Below are 27,219 nucleotides of genomic sequence, written 5' to 3' on the forward strand. Positions count from 1 at the left end.
ATGGAGCTGGCGATGGAGAACCTGGGCAGCCTGCACGGAGTCCCGCACTCGCAGCCCGCCGAGCTGCTGAGCCCCGCGCACGGGCGGCAGAGCTCGCACCGCAACCTGGTGCCGCACGGCCGGCCCGCCATGGTCTCGGGCATGGCCTCCATCCTGGAGGGGGGCGACTACCGCGGCGAGCACAGCCTGGGAGCCCCGCTGCACCCCGCCATGAGCATGTCCTGCGAGTCGCCCTCCGGCATGAGCCTGAGCAGCACCTACACCACGCTGACTCCCCTGCAGCACCTGCCGCCCATCTCCACCGTCTCGGAGAAGTTCCACCACCCGCACCACCACCACCACCACCACCACCCACACCAGCGCCTGGCCGGCAACGTCAGCGGTAGCTTCACCCTCATGCGCGACGAGCGGAGCTTGGCCTCCATGGGCAACCTCTACAGCCACTACCCCAAGGACATGCCGGCCATGGGGCAGCCCCTATCGCCGCTGCCCAACGGGCTGGGCAGCCTCCACAATGCCCAGCAGCCGCTGGCCCCCTACGGCCCCGCCGGCCACTTGCCCAACGAGAAGATGCTCTCGCCCAACGGCTTCGACTCGCACGCCGCGATGCTGTCCCGGGGCGAGGAGCACCTGGCGCGGGGGCTGGCGGCGCCCAGCTCGGCCATGATGCCGCCGCTCAACGGGATGCACCCGCACGGCCACCCGCACGGCCAGCCCGGAGCCTCGCTGCTGGGCGAGCGGGAGCGCCCGGCGCCCGGCGCCGGCTCCCAGCCCGGCGGCTCCGGGCAGGTGGAGGAGATCAACACCAAGGAGGTGGCCCAGCGGATCACGGCCGAGCTGAAGCGGTACAGCATCCCGCAGGCCATCTTCGCGCAGAGGATCTTGTGCCGCTCCCAGGGGACCCTCTCGGACCTGCTGCGGAACCCCAAGCCCTGGAGTAAGCTCAAGTCCGGCCGGGAGACTTTCCGCAGGATGTGGAAATGGTTGCAGGAGCCGGAATTTCAGAGGATGTCGGCGCTCAGACTGGCAGGTAGGACACGGCACGGCACGGCTCGGGCCGCCCGCCACGCACCTCCGAGCGGGTGGGTCAGGGGGTGCTGCGAACACGCGTGGGAGCCCTTGGGGGTTCCGGGGTTGCCATCGCGAACTGGGGCCGGGCCCGAGCAGTGTTACCGACCCGCTTTGTGACCTTAAGACCAAAGGGAAGGAATTTATATTTAAGGTGAGTTATACCTAAGGCGACCTCCTGCTTCCTCGGGCCTGCTGCTGCCCGCGAGAGAGGCGGGATCGCGGCTGGACGGAGCCGAGAGGTGCCCGTTCGCCGCCGCCCGTCCTCCTGCCTTGGGGATTTCCCTCCCGGTGCCGCCGAACCGGCCCCGTGGCGCCGGCAGTGTCCTGGAACTCCTCCGCGGTCGCTTCGGCCGCCGCCTCTCGGTACCGGGGCCGCGCTCAGGGGAATCTCCGGGCCACCCCACCGAGGCTGCGGCACCGGGGCCGCGCTCCGCTCCCTCCGGGCACCGGCTGCCCTCGGCAGAAGGAACGAGCCCCGCCTGCCCCGTGTCTCAATCCCCGGCTGGGTCGCGGTCCCGCAGCGCCGTTCCCCGCGGTCTCGGGCCGGCGCTGGGCCGAGGCTGTGCTGGAGAAACGCGGCGATCTGTGCCGAGGGCGGGCGGGGGTCGCGGGGCAAAGGGCCGGAGGGTGGGACAGAGGGGACAGCGGCGAGCGGGGACGTGCCCGGTGCTCCCCGCCAGCCCCGGCACAGAGCCGCTCCCCCCGGAAACGACTGGAGCTCTTGGCTCCGCCGGGCCGAGCCGTGGAGGGTAAAACACACGTTAGTGATTTTTAATTTATTTTTTAAGAAATCCGAGCTCCCCGTGGGGACGGGCAAAGCCAGCGACGAGGACCCGCCGTTATTTATGGGGAAGAGCAGCGTTCATATGTATTTAGTGTAATTCAGTTGCTCTTTAATTAGGGCAGGGTAGTGGCATCTTTTAGTTCCAGTCGATGCCCTATTGAAAAGCAGTTAATAGAATGCAAATTGTTCCTGGCTTTACAAGGTTCTGGTAAATAAAGATTTAAACACTGCCGCGATCGGCCGTTTAATGCCCCCGTTGTTTGGGCTAATTGAGCAGCGGGCTTGGGCTTCTGCTTCGCCAGAATTGGAAATAATAATGAATAATTCAAAAATAATAATAGTAATAATAATTAAAAATAACCGCGATGGTGATGATTAAAAGGCGGCCGCAGCTGGAGGAAGCTCAGGGGAAGCCCTCTTCTCAGCCCGCCTCGAGAGGTCCTTGTCCTCGGCCCCTGTCAGAGATCCCTGTCCCCGAACCGGCTCGTAGGGTCCCTGTCCCTGCTGTCACCTCTTTGCTCCTCGCGCCGCCGTGGGGGATTTATTCTGCACAAAATTATTTTTCCTCCCCGGCGCCGTTTCCCCCGGCGCCAGGGCCGCCATGTCCCCATTATTTACAGGAATTAACCCCCCAGATTTCCGGGGAACGGGGTTTGTTCATTTGCTGTCCGTGAAAACAGGAAAAAATCCACCAACCACCAGCCCAGCCTTCCGTCCTGAACCTGCCCGCGCTGCGCATCGCTCCCCACGCGGGCCCGGGCCGCCCCACGCGGCTCCTGGAGGGGCTCGGCCGAGCTGCCCCCCCCGGTCCTGCCGCTTTGTTCCGACCCCGAGCCCCGCTGGGTCCCGCTTTCGTTTCGTTCCTGCCACCGTTTCTCCCGCCCGGGCCCGGCCCTGGGTTCGTCTCAGGCTGCCGGGCTCAGCCCCGAGCGGCGGCATCGGGGGGAAGGGGTCGCGCTGGGGGGGCCGGGCCCGAGCCCCCCGATCGATGCAGGTGAATCCCCAGCCCGGCCCAGCCCGAGGCCTCGGGGGGAGTCCGCTCATTCTTTCCGCTGCCCCGGCTGGGGGCCTGGAGGGGTCCGGATGGTTGCCACCTTCGCCCCCCGGCAAGCAGGGAAGGGACCTGGGCGGAGAGAGGAATTTTTGCCTCCCAGTAAAAGGAAAAAAAAAAAAAAAAGAAAGAAAAAAAAAAAGTGTTCGACATGTGGCATGGCCGGGGCAAGGGCTGGTACTGGTTCTGATCCTATTTCTGCTTCTGTCCTGGTTCTATTCCTATTTCTCTTTCTGGTCCTATTCCTCGTTCTGCTCCTGGTTCTATTCCTATTCCAATTCCTGTTCCTGGTCTTGGTCCTGGTACTGGTCCCGGTCCTGTTCTAATTCCTATTGTCTTTTTTCTGTTCCTATTTTTGATCCTAGCCCTGGTCCCGGTCCGGGGCCGCAGGAGTCCATCTGATGGATTAGTCCGAGTCAGTGAGTCGCGGATCGATGACCACGCCGGGCCCCTAGAAATGGCACCCGCCGCTTTTCTCCTCTTTCCACCCCAGTTCCCCCCGTCCCGCCGCCCCCTCCGCAGATGAACCATTAATTATTCAGCTGGGAGATGAGGGGGCTGCAGCTCCGGCCGCCCCCGGCTCCCTCCGGCCCCGCTCGCCCCAAGGGGCTCCGCAGAAGAGGAGGGGTCCCACGGAGAAACATCTGGGCAGCAGCTGGCGGTGCCCAGCCCGTCCCCCCGGGCCATTCATCTCTGCGGCCCCAAGTCGCGGCCGCAGACCCCCGGGCCCGCCCCAGATCCATCTCCACCAACTTCGTGACCGCCCCGCGAGGCCTGCGAGGGCGCGTGGGTGACGCACAGCTCCCACGGTGACACTTTCGGGGTCCCTGCACGGGTGTGACCCCCCACCCGCTAAAGCTCGGTCCCTCGTGCCCTGGGGGCGGAAAAGGCCCCGGCTCCTTCCCCGAGGGGTGATGGGGGCGGTGGGAGCGTTCCCGCACCTCCATCCCCGCGTGCCTCCCACCCTGCGCGTCTCTCGCGTGGCTGTGGGTGCACTCCCATCCAGCCCCCCCTCTAGTGGGAACCCCTTGCCCGCCACGGATTTATTCCGACACTCAGGACCACGAAATTCGCTCGTGATTATTCCCCGGGAGGGCGACAACGCCATCGAGTCCCTTTCGCGGCACGGCGCTCCCTGCTCGCCGCCTTCCTTCATCCCCAGCTCGAAGGGGCGCTCGGGGATCCCTCCTGCCGTGGTTTTCCCCGGCTGTGCGTGGAATTCACCCCCGCGCGTGGGGTGCGGCTGACCCGGAGGGGCCCGGGCAGCCCTCAGAGCTGGGCAGTTCCTGCTGCTTCTACATTCGCTTCTCCTTTTCCCTCTCCAACCTTTCGTTTTATTTTTCTATTAACACTTCCACCCCTCACCCCCCACCCTCGTTTTTTCGTTCTCCATTTTAATTATTTTTTGTTTTAACTTGTTTTTGTTCATTTTGTTTGGTTCTTCCTTTTCTTTTCTTTTCTTTTCTTTTCTTTTCTTTTCTTTTCTTTTCTTTTCTTTTCTTTTCTTTTCTTTTCTTTTCTTTTCTTTTCTTTTCTTTTCTTTTCTTTTCTTTTCTTTTCTTTTCTTTTCTTTTCTTTTCTTTTCTCTTCTTTCCTTCCTTCTTTCCTTCTTTCCTCCTTTCCTTCTTTTTCTTCCTTTCTTCCCCTTTCCTTTTCCATTCTTTTCCTTCCTTTTACTTTCTTCCTTTTACTTTCTTTCTTTTACTTTCTTTTTTAATTCTTCCTCTCCTCCTATGAATCCCTTCCCCGAGCATGTCTCCACCGCAGCACGAAGCGTCGTTTTTCAACACAAACCCCAAAATCACCCCGGAACTTCAAGCACGACCACGGGGCTGAGCCAAGACAAATGCCCGAGAGCTTTGACAATACCAATCATTAATGTCACTAATTAATACCGCGAATTAATACACAGACGTGATAGAAAAAGGGACAAGATGGCGCTGATTAAAACCTCGGGAAATATAGGAAATATATATATATAATTTTTTTTTCACGAGTTTTGTTTTGATTTCAGCTTCTTTCAAACTACTTTGGCCCAACGACGGCTCCTCCCGGCCCGCGGCCACAGAGAACCGGGGCGGCACCGGGCGGCCCCGGCCCCGGCCCGGCTCTGGCCCGGGAGAGCGGCAGAAAATCGCGGAGGGTTTCGTTGCTTTCGATCCGCGCGTGGCCGCAGGCGACGGGGAAAAGGCGCCGCAGCCGCGGGGAGCTTTGGAGCACCGGGAGAGAATAGGTTTTGTCGCCGTAAAATGGGCGAAAACGAGATTTTGGGGGTCCCGGCTCGCAGCGGCTCCTCCCGGCCCGGGAGAGCTGCCCGCGCAGGGAGTCGGGGAAGGATTCAGGAAAGGAGGCAAAGCTTTGTCCCATTTGGGAAACAAAAAACAACAAACCAAACCTTAAAAAGTGTGTGGTTTTTTGTTTTGGTTTGGGTTATATATAATTTTTTAAACTTGAATTTCTTAATTTTTTTTTCTTAAATTACTATTTTATTTTGCTTTTTTTTTTAAGCTCGTAAATATTGTTGGAACGAGATGAGCTTTAAGGTCCCTTCTGAAGCAACCCGTTTTGGGATTCCGTGAATTAGAGGCGACTTTCTCCGCCGGTGCGGAGCCGCCCGCACGGAGCAGCCACCAACGGCGTCCCCGGCTGCGCGGGGGCGGCCGCTGCGCGCTCCGCTCCTCTCCGTGCGCCGTGTCCTGCAGCTCCTGGTGTCCCCTATTGCCTGAACCCCGTGTCCCGCAGCTCCTGGTGTCCCCTATTGCCTGAACCCCGTGTCCCGCAGCTCCTGGTGTCCCTCACTGCCCGAACCCCGTGTCCCGCAGCTCCTGGTGTCCCTCACTGCCTGAACCCCGTGTCCCGCAGCTCCTCGTGTCCCCCATTGCCTGAACCCCGTGTCCCGCAGCTCCTGGTGTCCCTCACTGCCTGAACCCCGCGTCCCGCAGCTCCTCGTGTCCCCCATTGCCTGAACCCCGTGTCCCGCAGCTCCTGGTGTCCCCTATTGCCTGAACCCCGCGTCCCGCAGCTCCCCGCACCCTCCGCGCTCCGCGCCCCGCTCCGCGCCGCCGCCTTATCAGCGCAGCGGGGCCGCCTCGCTCCGCCCGCGGCTGTTTTTCTGTTTGCTCCTAATCTGCGCCCCAGAAGGGGCCAATAAACCTCCCGCAGGTTAAACATTAAATGGGGTTCCTTCCCCCCACCTCCCTTCTCCGCGGGGTGCCGCCTGCCACCCATCCGCGCCCGCGGGGTTCTGCTCCCCCAGACGCTGCTCCCCAAATCCCCCACGGGCTCTGCACATCGCCCCAGCCCCGGGGGCCACGCCCGGGGCTTTTCTTGCCGCCTCCTGTTAATTTGGGTTCGCATTTTGGGTGGGTTTTTGTTGGGTTTATCTTTTTCTGCGTGTACAACACGGGGGTGATAATTTTTTTCCTCGTCCTGTCAATCGCCACTGAAACCATAAGGGAGAGATAACAGAGAAGAGAAAACTCTCGGAGTGACCTTTGAATCAATTTGAAAAACCTCATTTAACTGATAAGTCTTGAAAGGCCCAGAACTAATTTGAAAATACATCTATTAAAATCTCATTGCCGCTGCCTGGGAGCTGCTGGGAAGGGTGTGCGAGGCGACTTCCCGGGGTCGGGGGAGCCGGGAGAGCAGGTTTAAGCCCTGGTCAACAAAGAGATTGCAGAGCTGACTGCAAAATGATGGGGCTTAGACCAGGAGAAAAATAAGAATATTAAAAGAAAATGGGTTTTTCTCTCCCAGCTGGTGGGGAAAGGGGAGATTTACAGCATTTTCCTGCCATAACCAGGCACGGAGTCTGGGATCTCAGACAGAATATTGGATTTTTTTTTTTTTTTCCCCTTCACAAAACAAATCCAATATTTTCTCATTCTGCTCAGAGGCAGCTGCAGGGCCAGGGAGCCTGTGGCTCTGGGGGAGCAGCCGTGCCCCACTGAGGAGCTGAGGAGGAAGCTCTGTGCTCCCATCACTGCGTTTTCTGCCCAGCTTCCTTGCTGCCAAAAAAGCAGAGGAAGGAGAGGGATGGTGAAGACAGGAGAAGAGCAGAGGCAGGGCCCAGGCTCGTGTTTTCCTGCCTTGGGAATGTCCTGCCTTGCCCCGGGCATCACCTGGGTGCAAAGGAAACAAAAATCCCTGCAGAAACCTCCTGGCACAGGGAGCTCCTGGTGTGAGGCTGTCCTGGGCTTGGAGCAGGGTGACGATGGCTGACCAGAAACAGGAACACAAAAATCAGATTCAAAATGAAATAAACTCCATCAAAGCATGGTTTGAAAGAACTGAGCCTTGGCAGCTCGGGTGGGAAATCCAGCTGCCCTCCTGCTCCAGACCTTGGGTGCGATTTGGGATGCTGCTGCCTCAGGAGGGGCCGTGTTCCCTGCGGGAATTGCTGCTCCCCTGGCTCGGGCAGAACCGGACCAGTCACCTTCCTCAGGAGAGGAAGAGTCTCCTGAGGTTCCCTGAGGTTTTTGGAAAGGTTCAAGCAGAGGGAGGGCGACCTGAGTAGGAACGGAGGCACTGGGCAGCCTTGATCTGCCCTCACCCCAAATCCACGTTCATGGCTCTGGCCCGGATTCTTTTTTGGATTTGAGCTGAGATGTGCAAATTCCTGGAGTTTAGCATGAAGCTGAGGCTTACAGGAGCCCAGGATGAGTCTCACCAACCCAGGACGTGTCCCACCAACCCAGGACGTGTCCCACCAACCCAGGACATGTCCCATCAGCCTGGGGTATGGTCCGACCCAGCTGGGATGAGCATTTGGCCATGGCCTTCTCCTGCACAGCCCCAAGGACAGCGAGAGAGGTTGGGGCCAGCCCCTGGTTTTGCAAACTGGCCCAAAAGGGAAGGTGGAGTCCAAAATATTCCCCCTGCCAGGTGGGAGAGATGCAGGAAGGCGCTGGGGCACGGAGTGCTGGCGAGCAGCAGCTTTTGGCAGCTTTTGGAGTGGGTTTAATCCTGGCTCCGTGCAGGACTGAGGCCACCGAGTGGCAAAAATTTGCTGATTTAATGGAAATTCAAAAATCTTGTTAATACCCCAAATGACACAGGGAGATCTCTGTATCCAGCAAGATGTAAAGCAAGTCGGGCTTGAACTGGAGAAATGGATTTTTAAAATATTTGGTGTTGTTAAAAAATAGCAAAGCACAGAGGCAACGTGGATTCTCTGGTGCTGGAAGGAGGGACCAGGGCATTTAAAAAATAAGGACCCAATTTTAAAATTGAGAGATGTTTGTATGGACATGGGTAGAATTTCAAGAATGACCCTAATAAGTTAGCAAATTTTATATATATATTTGCTAAGTAATTTTTATACATATATATGTATATATAAATTTGCTAAGTTATTGCTTGTTTTTTTGTTTGTTTTGTTTTTGTTTTGTTGGTTTTTTTGTTTTTGTTTTTGTTTTTTGCTAAGTTATTAGGGTCATTCTTGAAATTATATATATATATGTATATATATATATATTCCATTGGGGATCTGCATCAATGCTCTAAACACCGGTGGTTTCTGCAGTGCAAGGAGAGGAGGTCCAGAAGTGATTTTAAAGCCATTCCACGGGGTTCAAGGTGTTTTATGTCTGGAGGAGTTGGGTTCAAGACGTTTCACAGGTGCTGAAGTCAATGCCTTGCCCACATGGGGGGGATGCTGGGCTGAGATGGGCAGGGCCGTGGGTTGCTCGTATTCCTTGGATTGCTTGGATTCACTCTGGGATTTGGGAAACCTCGTCACCCCTGGCAGACTGAAGGTGGCTCAGCTCTGCCCAAAATGGGAGAAGGGAATGGAAAATCTCTGTATGGAGCCGGGGGGGAAAGCAGGGGCTGCTGTGGAAGGCTGGGACTGGCTGTATTCTCCTCGCTTGCAGAGGAGGGAGGAAAATCCCAACATCCTGACAAAAAAAAAAAAAAAAAAAAAAAAGGAAAAGTAAATTGCAGCTTTTTGTGCTGCTGCTGCCATGGCCAGGGGTACCAACCCCACTCTGCTGAGCTCAGGGCTGAGCAGGGAGCTGCAGGTCTCCCACAGGCTGGAGGAGAACAGAGCTCTCCTGCTGCAGGAATGAATCCAGAGAGCCATAAATATTTGGGGCTGGGTGTGCCGAGGGGACTCGGTGTGTGGCACAGCTCTGAGGGCACCACTGGGAACCCAAAGCGTCAGGTTTGGCTGTCAGGGACCCTACAAAACCCCCAAATGGACCAACAGCGGGGGAAACACGTCGGGCCACAGCTGGTGGTGTCCCCAAGGAGTGCCACAGCGGTGCCCAGCACGGGCAGGGCACGGTCCAAGGGCCCTGGCAAGGGTGGTTTTGACCCCTGGGAAATGTCCCCAGGCCTCCCCACACCAAGTGCCACACGTGGAAGCGACACGAGCCGTGACGTAGCCATGGACTGACAACCCCGCTCGTGCCTCAGTTTCCCTGGGCAGCAGAGGGGATGAGGGTGCTTTGGCAGCGAGGGGCAGAGCTCTGGCAGCGCCGGGTTATGAAACCCGAGGAACTCCGCGGTGCCCCGGCGCCTTTCCAGGTCCCTTTGCGGGAGCCACGCTCCTCCCGATGGCCGATAAAGAGCAGGTAACGAGCGAAGTCTCTCCGTCGGGGATAAAACTGCAAATGCGCCGGGAGCTGCTGACGAGCGATAGCATCAGGGGCTGACAGAGATCTCAGCGCTCCGGGGAGCTGCTCCCACCGCGGGGCAGCGCAGAGCCCGCCACGGGGCCGGGCAGCGCAGCGACAGCGCCCCAGCCCTGCAATTTCCCCATAGATCTGGCCCTATTCCGTGATTTTCCCATTTTCCGTGGGTCTCTTGTTTGCCCTGGCGCGGCACCCCCGGATAAATCCCGGATCAATCCCAGCCCGGCTCGGAGGGGGGGATCTCGGCTGCATTTCCCTCTGTGGATGGAGCAGCCGGCGCAGCGGGGCTGGAATGTGCTGCTCGATGCCAAAGGGGTTTGTGCTTCCAGAGCCTCCCCAGAATGGGGATGTCCTTCCCCATCCGCCCCCCAACTCCAGGGAATGGGGCAGGGAATGGGACAAGGAATAGGGACAGGGAATATTGCAGGGAATGGGGGCAGAGAATGGAGCAGGGAATAGGGGAAGGGAATGGGGCAGGGAACAGGGCAGGGAGGGTGGGATGATGACACTGCCCTGCCAGACTTCAGAGTCACCCCAAGGCCTCTGTACATGGATGCCTGGATCAATGCCTGATGTTAATCCTCTTTTTGGGGCCAAACTGCGGGATTTTGGTGACATTTCTCAAGTGGAAGGCAGCGAATCTCTACCCTGGCGTTTCCCTGGGAGCTCCTCTAGTGGGCTGCCCAAAGCCACCTGCTCACTTGCCTGCACACACGGGCAGCCAGAAAACAGAAATTGAAAACAAAGCATCAAAATCAGCATTTATTCGAGGAAAAATGATTCCAAACCCGCTCGCTTTTCCTGGAAAAAGTCTGAAATAATCTCCCCAAACCCCTAACAGCCTTTTTCACCCCAAACTGCTGATTCCTCTGCCTTCACCATCTCCAAGAAAAACCCAGATGATTTCTTTGCTCTGGTTTTTGTCACCATGGCAAGGTGGTGGCCCCACTGAGGTTACCTGGGGGTGAGCCAGGTTCTTCATCCTCGGGAAAAGGGACCCTGGGGGACATTTAGGCTCAGACCCCCCCCTCCGCCTCATACCCCAGCGCTTTTCAGGGGGCTTGTGGAGGGTTTGTGCTTCCTCTGGATGAGGGATTCATTCCGGAGCTGCAGCCCAGCCCAGAAACCCCTGGGATGCTGCTGGTGGGACGGGGCAGGACCTGGCAGTGTCACTGTCCCCTGGCAGTGCCCTGGCAGTGTCTCCTGCTGTGCAAGAACGGGAGAAAAGAGGCAGGAGTGGAAAGGGGAAACCAAGGGGCTGCTGGGCATTGCCTCGGGTACAGCTGTGCCACCCGAGCTGTGCCACCCGCGGCTCCCCCCGCTCCCTCCTCGCCTCCATGTTTTCTTTTTCCTTTCTTCTTTACCTTTTCTTTTTGTCCCTCCCCCCCCCCCCCCCGCCCTTTCTTTCACTTTCTCCCTTCGTTTCCCTTTTACTTCTTCCTTTTTCTTTCCCCTTTTCCTATCTTTTCCTTTTCCTTATATTTCTTCTTTCCTTTTATCTTTTTTCCTTATTTATTTTTCTTTCCCTTTTCTCGCTTCTTCTGCATCTCCTCCCTTTCCTCTTCTTCCTATTTTCTCTCTTCCTTTGCATTATTCCTTTTCCTCTTAACTCATTTCTCTCTGCCCTCTTTCCCCCCCTTCACTCTCTCCTTTCCTTCTCAGCCCATTTTACCCCCAAACCCCTTTCCAAGAGAAACCATTCCCTGTAACCATCCCAAGCCCCTTCCGCAGCTCTGCTGGCCCATTCCACCGTCCCAGCTTGGGGGGAAGCTCTGGGGACAGGCAGACAACGGGGCAGGGAATGGGGACAGGGAATGGGACAGGGAATGGGGACAGGGAATGGGACAGGGAATGGGGACAGGGAATGGAGCAGGGAATGGGGCAGGGAATGGGGGCAAGGAATAGGGCAGGGAATAGGGACAGGGAATGGGGCAGGGAGCAAGCAGGCAATAAGGCAGGGAACGGGACAGGGAATAGGGACAGGTAATGGGGACAGGGGATATTGCAGGGAATGGGGCACGGAATGGGACAGGGAATAGGGGCAGGGAATGGGATAGGGAATAGGGACAGGGAATAGGGGCAGGGAATAGGGGCAAGGAATAGAGGCGAGGAATGGGGCGGGGAATGGGGCAGCTCCTGCGGGATGGATCCCCCCTTCCCACAGCCCTCCCCGCAAACCTGCCCGCGAGCTCCCGCCGGTCACGTCGCCATCAAAGTGATGTGCCAGCAATATCCAACACGCAGTTAAAGCCACTCGTGGGAGTTTCAATAAAATCGACCGGGCAGGATCAATGGGCTGCGCTGGCCCCATCCCCACACGGAACGGGGCGGGGGAGCGCGGGGGGGTGCCCAGGAAAAACACCCAGGGCTGCGAAATGGGGGCGGTGGGAGCGGGAAGCTGATTACAAATCTATCCCATCCTCGCCGTGATTAATTGCTGCGTTACCAGAAGGAACAGCGCGGGGGGGTGGGTGGGTGTCATTTTTAAAGGTAACGTTGAGGAGGGAGTTTCTCTGCTGCCTTTGGAGGGGAGGAGGCAGGAGCCCTTTTCCCGTGGGTTTCCCTCCCGGCAGGATGGGGCCGGGACAGCGATCGTTCACCCCAGCCCAGCAGCGATTTGGGATTTGGGAAGAGCGCTCCCCAGGCACACAGGGGGAGCTGAACCCCATCCCCATCCAGCTGGGATCGCTGGTGTCCCAGCGCTGGGACCCTGCTGTCGAGCTGGCTCAGCTCCCAGCCAGGGCATCGCTTCACGGACCACCAGGGCGCCGGTTCCGGCTGCCCCTCACCCTAAAACACCTCTGAGCAACCCCTTCGCCCCACACTGGGACTTTGAAAAGGATCAGCGCTCAGGGGGTCTCGGTCCTGCCCTGCCCTCCCCGGAGATGCCCAGCTCAAATTAAAACATCATCCATCGTTCCAGTGGCAGCGCATAATCCCTGGCAGATCAGCGCAATTACTGCGGGAAATGCCTGGGGAGCCGAACTAATAACGCCGGCCGGTGGATTAAGAGCCACTGGCTTAGTGCTGTGTCCCCCCGTGCCACCGCGGCTCCGCGCGCCCGGGGGACACCCCGGGGGACAGCGGTGTCCCGGTGGGGCGCGGGGTGGTGGCTGTGGGGCTGGGTGGGGGTTTTGGGGTGGTTTTACTGCCCCATATGTGTGGAGCAGAAGCGGGGCAGTGATGGGGCAGGGACGGGCAGTGACGGGCAGGGATGGGAAGGGATGGGGCAGTGATGGCAGTGATGGCAGTGATGGGCATTGATGGGGCAGTGATGGGGCAGTGATGGCAGTGATGGGCATTGATGGGGCAGTGATGGGGCAGTGATGGCAGTGATGGCAGTGATGGGCATTGATGGGGCAGTGATGGGGCAGTGATGGGGCAGTGATGGCAGTGATGGCAGTAATGGCAGTAATGGCAGTGATGGGGCAGTGATGGCAGTGATGGCAGTGATGGGGCAGTGATGGGGCAGTGATGGGGCAGTGATGGCAGTGATGGCAGTGATGGCAGTGATGGGGCAGTTATGGGCAGTGATGGGGCAGTGATGGGGCAGTGATGGGGCAGTGATGGGGCAGTTATGGGGCAGTGATGGGCAGTGATGGCAGTGATGGCAGTGATGGGGCAGTGATGGGGCAGTGATGGGGCAGTGATGGGGCAGTGATGGGGCAGTGATGGCAGTGATGGGGCAGTGATGGGGCAGTGATGGGCAGTGATGGCAGTGATGGCAGTGATGGGCAGTAATGGGCAGTGATGGGGCAGTGATGGGCAGTGATGGGGCAGTGATGGGGCAGTGATGGCAGTGATGGCAGTGATGGGGCAGTGATGGGGCAGTAATGGGCAGTGATGGGGCAGTGATGGGGCAGTGATGGGGCAGTGATGGGGCAGTGATGGGGCAGTTATGGGGCAGTGATGGGCAGTGATGGCAGTGATGGCAGTGATGGGGCAGTGATGGGGCAGTAATGGGCAGTGATGGGCAGTGATGGGGCAGTAATGGGCAGTGATGGGGCAGTGATGGGGCAGTGATGGGGCAGTGATGGCAGTGATGGCAGTGATGGGGCAGTGATGGGGCAGTGATGGGGCAGTGATGGGGCAGTGATGGGGCAGTAATGGGCAGTGATGGGGCAGTGATGGCAGTGATGGCAGTGATGGGGCAGTGATGGGGCAGTGATGGGGCAGTGATGGGGCAGTGATGGGGCAGTGATGGCAGTGATGGCAGTGATGGGGCAGTGATGGGGCAGTGATGGGGCAGTAATGGGCAGTGATGGGGCAGTGATGGGGCAGTGATGGGGCAGTAATGGGCAGTGATGGGGCAGTGATGGGGCAGTGATGGGGCAGTGATGGGGCAGTGATGGCAGTGATGGCAGTGATGGGGCAGTGATGGGGCAGTGATGGCAGTGATGGCAGTGATGGGTATCAAGGGGGCACACGGAGCACCCCTGCCCCGCACCTGGCCCGGGCAGTTCCATTCCCGCGGCTCCCGGGGTTGCCCATTCCGTCCCCCCCCTGGGGCGCGGGTGGACCGCTCCACCCCGTGTGTGCGGAGCGGCCGGACCGGCCCATGGCGCTGAGGGAGAGGGGGGAGCCGGGGTCGGTCCATCGGGCAGGGGCGTGGCGGGCTGTACCACTGTGTCCGCCCCGGGGGGGGAGCGCTCCCGGCCGTCCGCAGGGGGGCGCCAGAGCGGCGGGGACGGCCCAGAGCGGCTGCGGAACGAACCATTGCCGGCTGCGGGGGGAGCGGGCGCGACCAGCGCTCCGAAAGGGCGGGGGGGGGGGGCGGGCTGGGACCCCTCCTCACCGTCAGCCGGGGAGGGGCCGGTGTCACCCTGGGCCAGAGGGGCGAGGGGGACACACCTGAGGGGCCACGCCGAGCAGCAGCATGGGGTTTTGTCCCTGCCGCTGTCACAGAATTCCAAAGCGGTTTGGGTTGGAAGGGACCTCAAAGCCCATCCAGTGCCACCCCTGCCATGGCAGGGACACCTTCCACTCTCCCAGGCTGCTGCAAGTTCCATCCAGCCTGGCCTTGGGCACTGCCAGGGATCCAGGGGCAGCCACAGCTGCTCTGGGCACCTGGGCCAGGGCCTGCCCACCCTGCCAGGGAACAATTCCTGCCCAAGATCCCATCCAGCCCTGCCCTCTGGCACTGGGAGCCATTCCCTGGGTCCTGTCCCTCCAGGCCTTGTCCCCAGTCCCTCTCCAGCTCTCCTGGAGCCCCTTCAGGCCCTGCCAGGGGCTCTGAGCTCTCCCTGGAGCCTTTTCCTCTCCAGGTGAGCACCCCCAGCTCTCCCAGCCTGGCTCCAGAGCAGAGGGGCTCCAGCCCTGGCAGCATCTCCGTGGCTCCTCTGGCCTGGCTCCAGCAGCTCCACGTCCTCCTGCTGTTGTTCCCCAGGGCTGGGGCAGCTCTGCAGGTGGGGTCTCACCTGAGCAGGGCAGAGGGGCAGAATCCCCCCTCCCCTGCTGCCCACGCTGGGGGCTCAGCCCAGCCCAGGGGGGTTCCTGGGGTCAGTGCCCATGGCCGGGGCAGGCTGAGCCTCTCACCCACCAACACCCCAATCCTTCCCCCAGGGCTGTTCTCCCTGAGTTCATCTCCCAGTCTGTGCTCAGGGCTGGGGTTGCCCAGACCCTGCTGGGCTGGGCCTGCCCCCCGTGCTGGCTCTGTGCCAGGTGGGAACACCTGGAATTTGGGGTCCCACTGGAGCCGGGCAGTGACGTGGGCTGACAGAGGGCTGTGAATGCCCGGGGGTCCCCTGGAGTGGGGCCTCACCCCTTGATCCAGGCTGGATCTCCCTCCTGCACGCGCTGCTGGGGCTCGGGGTACCCGGAGCAGCGGTGGCCCTGTGCACATCTGTGGTAGCACATTTTTCTTTTTCTCAGGATTTTTCATAAAGGTGCACAGAGAGAAAGAAAGAGAAAACAATTTATATTTCTGCTCCTTGTTTTCCTATGTGGAATGTGCTTGGAGAATTGTTTACCTGGGGTGGTTGCTTGGTTAGATTCTGGTGAGGATTGTTTGAGCCTGATGGCCAATCCAATTCACCTTTTTCTGGACTCTCGAGAAAGGGTCACAAGTTGTTAGTAGTTAGATATAATAGTTAGAGAAAGTAAGTATGTAGTTTTAGTATCTTCCTTTATATAGTGTATTAATGTATTATAGCACAGTTACAATAAAAAATCATCCAACCTTCTGAACTGATGTTAGACATCATCATTCCTTCCCATTGAGTTCACCTGCATTTTACAATACACATCATCCTGCCCGCCTGCAGAGGTCCTGGAGACACAAACCCTGGACAAGCCCCACCCTGAGCATTACAGAGTGTCCTGGCTGTCCCTGCGCCCGGGGAAGAAACCCAGCAGCAAGGGCCCTTCCCATCTCACACCCCATAAATGCACCCGCGACCAGATTTAACCAGGATGTGCAGCAAACTCTTGGGCTTTTCCCCTCCACTGCTTTTTCCCTGTCTCCAGCACGTGTTTTGTGGCTGATGGTGGCTCTGGGCCCTCTCTGGGCAGCAGCTCTGCTGGGAGCAGCTCAGGGCCAGCACGCACTCTGCTGAAGGACGTGCCATTGCCACTGAACTTGCTCCTTGTCCCTGCTCTGGGTTCCAGGGGCAGCTGGAGGAGCAGGCTGGGGGGAATCCCAAAGGGAGATCCTCGCTGCTCCTCTCCTGTGTGAAGGGGCGAGGACAGAGTGGAATGCCCAGGACCCTCAGCCACGGATGTTTCTCTTTCACACAGTCTGCATTTATCTGAAATTCAGAGTGTGTGGACCAAATGCTGATATGTAGATCTGTGAATCGCCTGTGTTCAATTAACACTTTAATTTATTAACTTACAATTTATTGGCCTGTTCAGTAAATATTATCTGGAACAACTCAAGCTGCAGGAGTGGTCCTTCAGAAGTAAACTTGGAAGTGGGTCCTTCAGCTGACAGAGCACATCCTGCAGCACAGCAACACCATCAGTCTGAATGAAAACCCATGGATGCCACCCCGGGCTCCCATCACAGGCTCCTTGTCCAGCATTGCCTCCTTCTCACAGAGTGGAAGAATCCTGGAATGTCCTGAGCTGGAAGGGACCCACAGGGGTCATCAGTCCAAGTCCTGCACAGCCACCCCAACAGCCCCACCCTGAGCATCCCTGGGAGTGCTGTCCTGGCAGCCTCGGGGCCGGGACCATTCCCTGGGAGCCTGGGCAGTGCCAGCACCCTCGGGGGGAAGAACCTTTCCCTGATGTCTGACCCAACAGCAGCCCCCCCTGCAGCCGTGACACAAACCAGCCCCCAAACTCCTCTTTCCCCCCACCAGAATCTGCAGCTGGGGCTCTTGCGCCGACGCTGAGCACAAGGAAAACTCATTCCAGGGGATGGAGCTTTTCCAGCCTCATCCCCTCCGCCGCTGCCATCCCTCCGGGCGCTGCCGCTGACTCCGGCACTTCATTAGCACCAATTTGCTCTCGTCACGCTAAGTGCTGCTGACTCGGGAGAGGAGCGAGGAGATCCGAGCGCCGCCAGCGCTCCGGGGCTGCTGCCCAGCCCTGCCTCAGCACAGCGGCCGCTGCAGTCCCCGACAGCCGCTCCCCGTGGCCGGGTCTCCACCGGAACAATAAAAGCAGCTGTTCAAAAAAAAAAAGGCCTGGAAAGGGAGGAAACAGGACAAATGGGGGAAGTGACTTCCCAGCAGAGCTGATCCCGGTTCCCCTGGGTGCCGGGGAGAGCAGAGGGGCACCAGGTCTGCCTTCACTAAGGTGTCTGGAAAAGCAAGTGGGAAATGAAACCTGTGCAGAGAGGAAATGCTTTTAATAGCAAACTCACCTTTTAAAGTCATGTGAAACTGTTTTGGTGTCTCTGAGGGGGGTTTGGTGGCTGCCACCAGGGCCAGGACAGCTTACCTGGAGAGGACGAGGATAAAACCAGGGCAGATGTGGAGGGATGGAGCCAAGCAGAGCTGCAGCAGCCACAGCTCCTTTGTGTCGCTTCAGCTGCCCTCAAACCACACAAACTCCTCTGCTTCAGTGCTGGGAAAGCTGAAAATGTCACCCAAGGAAGAGCAGGCCAAGCTTGAGAAGTGCAGGAGAGGAAATGAGCTGTCCTGGGGGCTCTTCTGCATGCTGGAGCAGCTCTGATGACCCCAAATCGGGACCCCCATCTCGGGAAGGACCCTTGTCACCTGAGCAGGGGACGGAGGGCTTGTGCTTCCCTTTCCAGCCCCTTCCCTCCAGATGCCAGCCCCTGGGGTGGGGGATGTGTGGGGTGGTCGGCGTGGGTGGCTGCCAGAGCCAGATCCATTGCATTATTTCTAGATCGAACTGGAAGAGTCAAAGAATATCATCATCTTAACATCCTAGGTCCATTAACACATACACAGAGCATTAATTTAGTAACTTCACAGGCAAATTTCAGCTGCAGAGTCTCCAACCAAAAATTCACCACCTATCATCATTCTAAAACCTAAAGATCACCTGCTAAGGTCGATAACAAATTTCTAACCTCTAAGAAAAGTACATTTAGAAAAATATATGGTGCAAAACGAATGCCAGATCCAGTTCAGCTGGATCAGAGCTGCTCCTGAAGCGATGCGCAGAATAAATAAATAGACTCCACACCCTGGGGTAGTTATGAAGTGGGTATGTATGTCAGCGCCCGGCACAAGTGAGATATTGCTCCAAAAACTTGTGCCCCTGGCCCACACCTTTATTCCCAAAGCTGTTCCATATGCAATACATTGTACAACTTTTCCGTGCATATTCAACCCCTGGCCCCGCCTGTCCTCGCCTGTCATGCTAAATAAGTCCACGCCTTTCTGGGCAGACGTGGTTTGCTGTGGTGGTCGCACGGGGGTCTCTCGGTGGTCCTGAGGCTGAAGATTGTGGTCTTCCTCATGGCTGAGCTTTTGAACTTTTCCCCTCTGCGCGTGCGCTTTCAGTCCTTTGGTGCTTATCTGAGTACGTCTGTCAGTCTTGGTGGGCTTGCCTCTTTATCTGGGTTCTTTGCATCCTCGGTCCCCTCCAGTATTGTTCTTTACGCAAGAAGCTTCAGAAATTTGCATTTTCCTATGCCCTTTGTACCATGGCAGAGGTTTCTTAAGTAAAAGGTCAAAATTCAACACATAACTCTACAAGCTAAAATATAAATGCTTAATTCATTTTGTTAACTTAAGTGAACTCCAAAAATCTCTGTTTCACTCCCTGGGCTGAGCCACGGAAAACTCGGTGTGAGGAGGGAAGGGAAGCGCAGGCGAGGCTTTGTCTCGTCTCATCTCATCTCATCTCATCTCATCTCATCTCCTCATTCGCAGCGCTCAGAGGAAGATTTAATTTGCTGGGCTCGGGGAAGCGGCTCCCCCTGCAGCGCTGGCTGCATACCAATGGCCAGGGGCTCTCCTCGTCCTCGCCGAGCTGCCAGGGACACGGGCAGGGAAGCCTGGCCCCACCAGGACACACGAGGCACGGGGACACGTGTGGGGCTGGCAGCTCTGGCCGAGCCGTGTCAGTCCTGCCCAGCAGGGCTGGGATGCTCTGCAGCTCCTGACTGTATCTCTCAGACTCTGAGTGGCCTCTGGTGTCTTTTTTTTTTCACTACAGAGTGGCTCAGATGCTGTGGCACCACGGCATCCAAAATTCCCCACAAGTTCTTGGAGGCCAGGAGGGGATTTTTTAATCGTGTGCAGCTGGAGGCTGGGGGATCCCAGGAGTGAGCACTGCCGGGCAGGCTCTGCAGGTCATTCCATGGTTGGCACTGTGAGAAATTATAAATTATACTCACTTCCAAAAAATTTAACAGGTTTATTAAAACCTTATCAAAAATTCAGCAGAAGACTGAATAGAGAAAATATTACGGCACCAGGAGCAGAGGATTTTTCCCACCATGGGCTCACCCACACAATGGAGGTTTTGTCTTTTAACCCTTTGGCCCCTCCCAAAGTTCTTTCCATCGGCTCCTCCTTCTCTGTCCGGGGGTGGAGATCACTGCCTTAAATCTCGATTGGAGGTCAGGTGCTGCCATAGTAACAACCGACCCTCCCAAATGTCCCAAACCCTGGTCACCCCCTGATAACAACACAAGGGTGGTAAAACACAACTATAAAGCTATAAAACGTCTCTTAACATATCTACAGGATATTTGCCTTTTAATTGTGAGAGTCACACATTACTCGTCTATCCCACCACCACATCCCCTGTGGCCGTCTGTTTGTCTGTGTTTGGAAGCAAATGGGGTTTCAGGAAAAAAAAAAAAAAAAAAAAAAGGCAAAAAGAAAGTTGAGGTTTGTTTTTTGAGCACTTCTCCTGTGTTCTGTACTGCTGCCTGTCCTGTCGGCATTGTGTTCTCCCAGCTGGAGAAGATCTGAATTTCTGCTGGGGATCTCTATTTGTGACAAATCTCCTTTTTCCTGCAGTGCAAAGAGAAGTCAAACCAAGCTCTCAGAGTTGCCCCAACACCCGGGCAGCCGCACCGTGAACCAAAGGATTTCTGGTTTGGAGATGAAGCTCCCTGGTCTCTGCTCCAGCTCGGGGGGAGCAGACACCACGAGGTTCACTCATGAGATTCATTCTGGGCTCATCCCTGTTTGCTCAGAGCTGGAGCTCCCAAAACCTTCCAGAGCAGCGGGGTGGGGGCTGAAGCAGTCACAGCCAGCCCCCTTCTCTGGGAGAGGGAGTGATATCACAGAGCCATGGAATTGTTAAGGCTGGAAAAGACCTCTTAGGTCAAGTCCAACCACCAACCCAGCACCACTGCCATGTTCCCCGCTTAAACAGGTCCCCAGGTGCCACATCTGCACATTTCTGGAACACTTCCAGGGATGGTGACTCCACCGTTTCCCTGGGCACTCTGTGCCAGGGCTGGGCAGCCTTTCCCATGAAGAAATTTTCCCTAATATCCAATCTAAACCTTCCCTGGTGCAACTGGAGGCCATTTCCTTCTGTCATTGGTTACTTGGGAGAAGAGACTCCAACCTCCTTTGAGATCCCTCTGCTGCTTCAAGGAGAGGGGGAAACTGAGGCAGTCCAGAGGTTGGGCCGGTTTTGAAGGCATGGAGAGAAGCCAGCTTTGCTCAGGGCCGTTTTCCACCCAGTGCCCAGCAGTGGAATCAGGCTGTTGGATTAGGCCCTTTTCTGACCCAGAGATACAACTGAGGGCAACTGAGAGGTGCTTTAAAAACTTTTATTGCATTTTCAGTCTCATGAGAAGGGTGAGACAATACAGATGTTATCATTCACACCATCACAATCAGAAGCCAACTATTTCCTAATTACAATACACTGTAAGTGTTTTTTGGCTTATCAGTTTCAGCTGCACCATGCTGTAGATGCCTTAAAGCCAATAATCTGAAATTACTCCTCATGCTTTCTACTCCAATGCATCTTTCATAGCTCTATTTCTCCAAAGTATCCAGTCTTATTTGCAAGGCCACCTTTTGAAACTTTCTAGTTCCATTTCTCTCTCAACAATGTCTGTCCTGTTCCATGGCATTTCTAAGTCAGCATTTCTGATCTCAAGGTTTGCACACAGGTGCCCACTGTGTGAGCCAGGCTTTGAGAATTTTCTATAAATCCATTTCCCACACCAGCCCATGCCACCTTTGCACCAGGGAAACCTGCCAACCACATCCAGGTTCCCCCTCTCCATCCCTTCCTCTACCTCCCTCTGAGCCCATAAATGCTTCTCAGTCCCCTTCCGTCCCTGGGAGATGATTTGACAAGGAGAAAAAGTGAGAAACTGGTGGGTTTTGTACAGAATTCCCCCCCCCCCTAACCTTGCTTACAGCCGGCTGCTGGCTCTGAAAGCCCCTGGCTGTCTTTTGTGATTTCAACAAATCACCAGCACTTAAGCAAAGTGGGCAGAAAATTACAGGTTGTATTGCAAGTGAATGGAGAGGGAAGAGCACGCTGGGGCCGAAAAGCAGAGGTTTGCTGGTATAATAGAGAAAGCAGGGTCTGACAGGCTGTGGAAGCCTGCAAAGCCATCAGGTATTAGTTAAATGCTTGGCGGGGTTCACGCTGCGAGGCATAATCGCAGTTCCTGAGCAGCAGCCATTTGATTGTCTCCATTATGTCCCCTCTGAAATGATTTGGGAGATGTTTTGCTCGGAGCTGTCAAGGTTAAGTCAAGGAAAACGCGCTGCCTCTGCCGTGAGGCTCCCGGGAGGCAGAAACCCTGGGCAGAATGCTCTGGGGAGGAGGCTGGGATGCCTCTGCTTTTTGGAGCTCTTTCCTCCTGCTTTCCCTGCTCGAGGTTCCTCCTTGTCTTTGCTCGCTGTGTTTTTTCTGCAGCCGGGTCAGAGCTGCCTTAGGGATGGGATTGTTTGGATTGCGTGCCTGGTGTGTGGAGGGATCCGTGCCGTCACCAACCCCGTCCCACTGCGTCTGCCATCCCCCCTTGTCACTTCTGGGCTCCTTGGTTGGGTTTGGAGGGCGTGAAATGAGCTGGGGAGGGTTTGACAGAGGAGAAAACCCCACTGTGGGTGAGCCCAACCCGTTACTGGCCAACAGAGCCATGGGAGGCTGGAATATCCTGAGCTGGATCCCTCAGGGATCACCACTCCAGCCCCTGTCCCTGCACAGCCACCCCACCAACCCCACCCTGAGCATCCCTGAGAGCTCTGGCCAAACACTCCTGGAGCTCTGGCAGCCTCAGGGCTGGGATGGTTGGTCCTGGTACTGCCAGGGCCCTCTGTGCCCCAGGAGGAGCAGGACAAGCCGAGCCATAAATAAACCCAGTCCTTTGGGGACACATGCAGAGGCAGGGGTGGAAATGTCCCCATCCCCAAGCCCAGAGAGCCGGGAAGGACATGATGGAGAAACAACATTAACCCGAGGCTGGGCTGTTTGGATCTTAGAACTTGGGGGGAAAAGGGATTTTGGAGCAGAAAGAAAATACCTCACCCACGGCTGATATGGGAGGGAGGCAGAGCTGTGCCCCTGGCTGCCCCTCGGCCCTGGCTGCCTGCGGGGACATGGGGACAGCCACCGCCAGCCTGCCTGGGAAAGCAGCGCCCAGGGGATGGGGAATGGGAAAAAGATCCTGCGTTGAGGGGTTGATGGCTGCCGTAAATAGATCTGAGCAGCGTCGCCATCGATCGCTGCTGTGCGGAGCTGTAATTAGATTGAGCTGGGGGAGAGGGCTGTGGGGCTGCGTCAGCAGAAAGGGAAATTAATAAATAAACAAACCAGCACAGGAAATATGGGATGCGGCCGCCAGCGGCAGTGCAGGCTAAAAATAACCCAAAATAGCAGGGGTGAGGAGCAGGATGTCACCTGTGCCTGGACAGTGGCACTGGTTCTGCTGCAGGAGCCCAGTTCTACCCTGGTGGTTTGTGTTTGCCTCGGAGCTCAGGGTTATTGATGGGAGATTGGGTTGTAATAATCACTGCTGAAAAAGGAACGGGAGGTTGGAAAGCTGAAGGGCTGGGCCTTGGGTTGGATGTCCAGCACAGTGGTGGCAGTGGGTGCCAGCAGAAAGGAGAGCAGGAGGACAGACTGGATTGCAGCTGGGTCACATCTCCCATCTACATGGGAGACATTCCGAGGGCCATCCTGCAGGGCAAAAGCCCCGTGGGTGGAGTGTGAGGAGCCCACCCTGGACACAGGAGGAGCTGAGCATGCCGGGGTGCCAGGAGGGCTCGGGGAGGGTGGGCTTGGGGCACAAGTGTGGGAGGAGTTTTTCTGTTTGTTGTTTGGCTTGGGGGGATGTCTGGGGTGGGTTCTTTTTTAAAATTCATGTCTGGGGGAAAAAAAGTCAAATTTTCTATAAAGGCTTTTTTTTGTTTGTTCTTTTTGCAAGCATCTGATGGTCATAGGGTAGGTTTCCACATTCTCTGCTGGCTGTTTGAGTAAGGTACCCCTGGGACAGGGTCCCCTGGCATCACTCAGAGTGTCCCTTTGTCCCTAAGGATGGTGGTGTGCAGCCAAACCTGCCTAGGGGGGGAGAAGGGGAGGGTTCTCCACTGGCTTTACCAGGGCTGGCTGGTTTGGACTGAGAGTGGTTGGTGGTGTCCAGCTCGATGCCTCCCATCCCCTGCCCAGTGGGAGCAGAGCTGGTGGCTCCCAGCACGGTGTGGGGACAGGGCCAGGACCGAGCCCAGCAGCTGGGACACAGAGCTCAATCTGCTGCATAAATGGTCTCCTTCAGTGAGCTCCAGATTTCCCCAGCTCGGGGTGGAAGGGGTGGATCCCATCCTTCTCTCTCAGTTCGAGCTGATGTGAAGAGGGCTTGTAGTGGAGGCGGCTGAGGAACTACAGGAGGAGGAGATTGCTTATTTTCCAGTGAGGAAGCAATTACTCCAAACACCCTCCCACTACTCCTGAGCTAAGCACTGCCTCCCCTGTGGCTGTGGGGGTGTGTTTGGAGAGCAGGGAGGGGTTTAGCCCAAGGGGAATACCTGTCCCCTGCCCCTGCAGCATTTTGGCCTTGGAGCTTGGAACTTGCTTTGAGCCCTCCAGGCCAAAGAGGCTCCTGCAAGTGCCTGAGAGAAGCAAGCTGAAATCTGCCACCCAGACACAAATGTCTCAAGGGACCCTGCAAAATCCTTCAGAAGATCTGAACCAAGAAAGCCCAAAGGCTGAAAACTGCTGCTGCCCCGGGCAAAAGTGGGACTTCCTCTGGGAAGGCTTCAGCCCACAGTTTGCTTTCTCTTTTCTGAGCTTCCCAGGAGGAAATGCTTTGTCCCCAGCCCTGTAGGGTCAGGTCCATGCCCTGCCCTGTCTGTGGCATCTCAGGTTCCTGCAGTTCCGTGTCTGTTGAGTCCCAGGTTGAGTCCCTGAGCACTCAGATCAAACCCCGACAGCTTCAGGGTCAGCCCTGCTTTGAGCAGGGACTGGATCAGCCACCTCCACCATTTTACAGTTTTCTACAGTTTGCTACTATCATAGCAAAGGTCCCCTTGTCCCACCTCTTCCATCCACAGTGTGCTGGATATCCCCACAATTAAAATTCATACATTTATTTCTTTTACTCACTTCCTCCTCTGCCCTCATGCAGTGTGCTGGGGTCAGGGGGCTTTCCTGGCTTCCCGACATGACAACCCCTCTGTGCTGACCTTTGCCTCCAGCCAAACCTGTGGGGGAGGCTTTTCATTCAATGCTGACGAATGTGCCAGAGGGTCCGGTAGCAAAGGCACACAGGGGAGACAGAATTTCCTGGAGCCTCCAGTGACTCAGGCAGGAAAACCCCTTCCCAGAGCGGGTGGATCCATGATTGGTCCTTCCAGGCTGATCCTGTGGGATTAGGGCTGCAGAGTGACCTTTCCATGATGTCCCTGTCCCAGGCTCTGCCCTGCATTTCCGAGCTGGCAGCTGGATGTGGTGGCCAGGAGCCACCGGTTCCCTGAGTCCTCCAGGGCCATCCACAGGGGTGATGAGGAGGCGAGTGAGACCATGCTGAGGGAGGCCGAAGGATAACCCCCAGAATTTAGGGATGAATCCCAATAGCCAGTCTCTGGGAACAGAGCAGTCCAGGGCTTTCCTCAGCCTCTAGTCCCAGGGTCAGCTGGAGATGCTGAGACTTTTCCTGGGCTTCCCCCAGGCTTTTGTCACCCTGCTGTCACAGGAGGCCATTGTCCCTTCTCAGGATATGTAATGTTGTATTCCTCTGGGAAATGGTTCCCCCCCCCCCCAGCAGAGACCCCTGTAGCTGTAGCCATGTTAGTTTAACCCTTCCTTCCTTTCTTGGCCTAATTGGCTGAGAGCCAATTCTCTTTTCCTGAGCAGGACTCTAGATAAAGGCCCTGTTCTTCCTTGTTTGGTCTCTTTCTCCCCTGGAAACATTCGAGAATAAACATCTTGGACTACATCGGGGGTTAGAGCCTCTTCTGGAATCTTTGCCTTGCCCCTGAAATATTCCCCCAAAGCCCTCTCAGATCTGGGCTAGTCTAGTAACTCCGGGGGGCTGCGGGGGAAATTATTTCAAGGAGGCACGGGGAGGAAGAGGAGGGAGTGGTGGGACACGAGCCAGCGAGTTTCCCGGTGGGAAGGGGCTGGATTTTGGGAGGCAGCCGGGCAAGCTGCAAGTGGTGCAGGGTGGGGAACCCCAAATTAACAGCCCTGTTCTCTCTTTTGAACGTCTCCAGCTTGCAAACGCAAGGAGCAGGAGCAGCAGAAGGACCGGAGCCTGCAGCCCAAGAAGCAGCGCCTGGTCTTCACGGACCTGCAGCGCCGCACCCTGATCGCCATCTTCAAGGAGAACAAGCGCCCGTCCAAGGAGATGCAGATGACCATCTCCCAGCAGCTGGGCCTGGAGCTCAACACCGTCAGCAACTTCTTCATGAACGCCCGCCGGCGGTGCATGAACCGCTGGCAGGAGGAGCCAGGCGCCAACCCCGGGGTCCCCTCGTCGTCTACAAGCACTTTCTCCAAAGCATGATGTCCCCCAGGCCCTCCCTGCCCCTTCCTGGATGTCCCCCCCATGACAAAGCCAACCCCAGACTCACACGCATGGCCTGACCGGGGTGGGTGCTTTTGGGGTGAGTTTGTTAGCCTCCCAAACCCTCAGCTGGGTGTCACCCATGGACGTGGGCCTCGGGCCACCTCCTGCTGCCCCCTCCTGCTGCCCCCTCCTGCTGCCACCTCCTGCTGCCACCTCCTGCCAGCTCGTGGCGCAGGGACAGGGTTTGTGACCAGTCAGCGCCGTCCCCGGGAGGTGGTGTGGGATGGAGGGAGGAGCGAGGCTCCTTTTGGAAGGAAGCATCCCTGGTCCTTGGGGGAGCCCCATCTCCCCCTGCCCATGAAGGTTTTTGGGGAGAGGGGCCCGTCCTGACCTCTCGACCAGCCTTGAGCTCTGTCACAGCCATCCTTGTGGCTCCCACAGGGGAGTGACACAAGAAGTGGTGTCACAGGCTGGGCTCTGGCACAGCCCCACTGCACCAGGGCCAGACCTGCCCTGGTTCAAAGGGGACTGAGCAGGGGAAGTGCTCCCGGCGTGCCTGGAGGGCTCCCGGGCTGCTGCCAGGTCTCTGATTGCTGGAGGGTTTCCCCTGCTCAGGTGCAGTGGGTTCCCCAGGGCAGCCAGACCCTCTGTGCCATCGCCACATGGCACTTCTGTCCCTTGAGGGTTTTGGAAACCTGGCTGAGGACATCCCTGTACCCCCCATTTCCTCCTGGGCATCCTCCTCTGATCCCCCCGGACACCCCCAGGAGCACCCACACCCCAGGCCCCTCACACCCCCCACCCACGAGGGCACCCCGGTCCCAGATGCCTCCCAGAGAAGCTCCATGGTGAAGGAGTCCCCTCCTGCCTCCACGGACCCGAGCACCCCCACCCCGAGGGGACCCCAGCTGCTCCGCGCCGCCTGGCGCCCCAGCAGGTCAAAGAAGCACATTTTAGCTACAGAAATCGGGTATTTAAAAATAACAATTGTTGGAAAGGAGACGGGAGGAGAGACTCGGAGCGAAGGATCTGATCTTTCCTGGTGACTGGCTCCACCTTTCACCTCTGGATTTCTGGCTCACTTTTCGGCTGAGGAATGGACACAGACAAAGAACATTTGTTGGCTTTGCCTCTCGCCCCATCCACCCCTCGACACACTCTTGCCCCCTCCCATCCCTCCTCTTCATCTCTGTTACCAAAGAAATTACAAAACCAAAAACGCAACAACAACGACGACAACCAAAAAAAAAAAAATTTCCCTCCCGGGAACCAACGTCGGTGCACGGTGGGAAAAGAAAAATCTGAGGGATCTGGTGGT

The 27,219-nt window shown here is 57.0% G+C and overlaps 1 protein-coding gene across 1 annotated transcript; it reads left to right on the forward strand.

The window, feature by feature from the left end:
* Positions 1–26,075, forward strand: ONECUT3 (one cut homeobox 3). The gene is made up of 2 exons (XM_053999570.1): positions 1–1,030; positions 25,606–26,075. Exons 1-2 carry the CDS (start codon positions 1–3, stop codon positions 25,896–25,898), a joined length of 1,323 nt encoding a protein of 440 aa, XP_053855545.1. The 3' UTR covers positions 25,899–26,075.
* Positions 26,076–27,219: the final 1,144 nt, after the last annotated feature.

This window comes from Vidua macroura, chromosome 26, assembly GCF_024509145.1.
Source record: "Vidua macroura isolate BioBank_ID:100142 chromosome 26, ASM2450914v1, whole genome shotgun sequence".
NCBI lineage: Eukaryota > Metazoa > Chordata > Aves > Passeriformes > Viduidae > Vidua > Vidua macroura.

Coding starts and splice junctions, on each gene's coding strand:
- ONECUT3 (XM_053999570.1), top strand. CDS start 1: ATGGAGCTGGCGATGGAGAACCTGGGCAGCCTGCACGGAGTCCCGCAC. Junction 1,031..25,605: donor GTCGGCGCTCAGACTGGCAG/GTAGGACACGGC, acceptor GAACGTCTCCAG/CTTGCAAACGCAAGGAGCAG.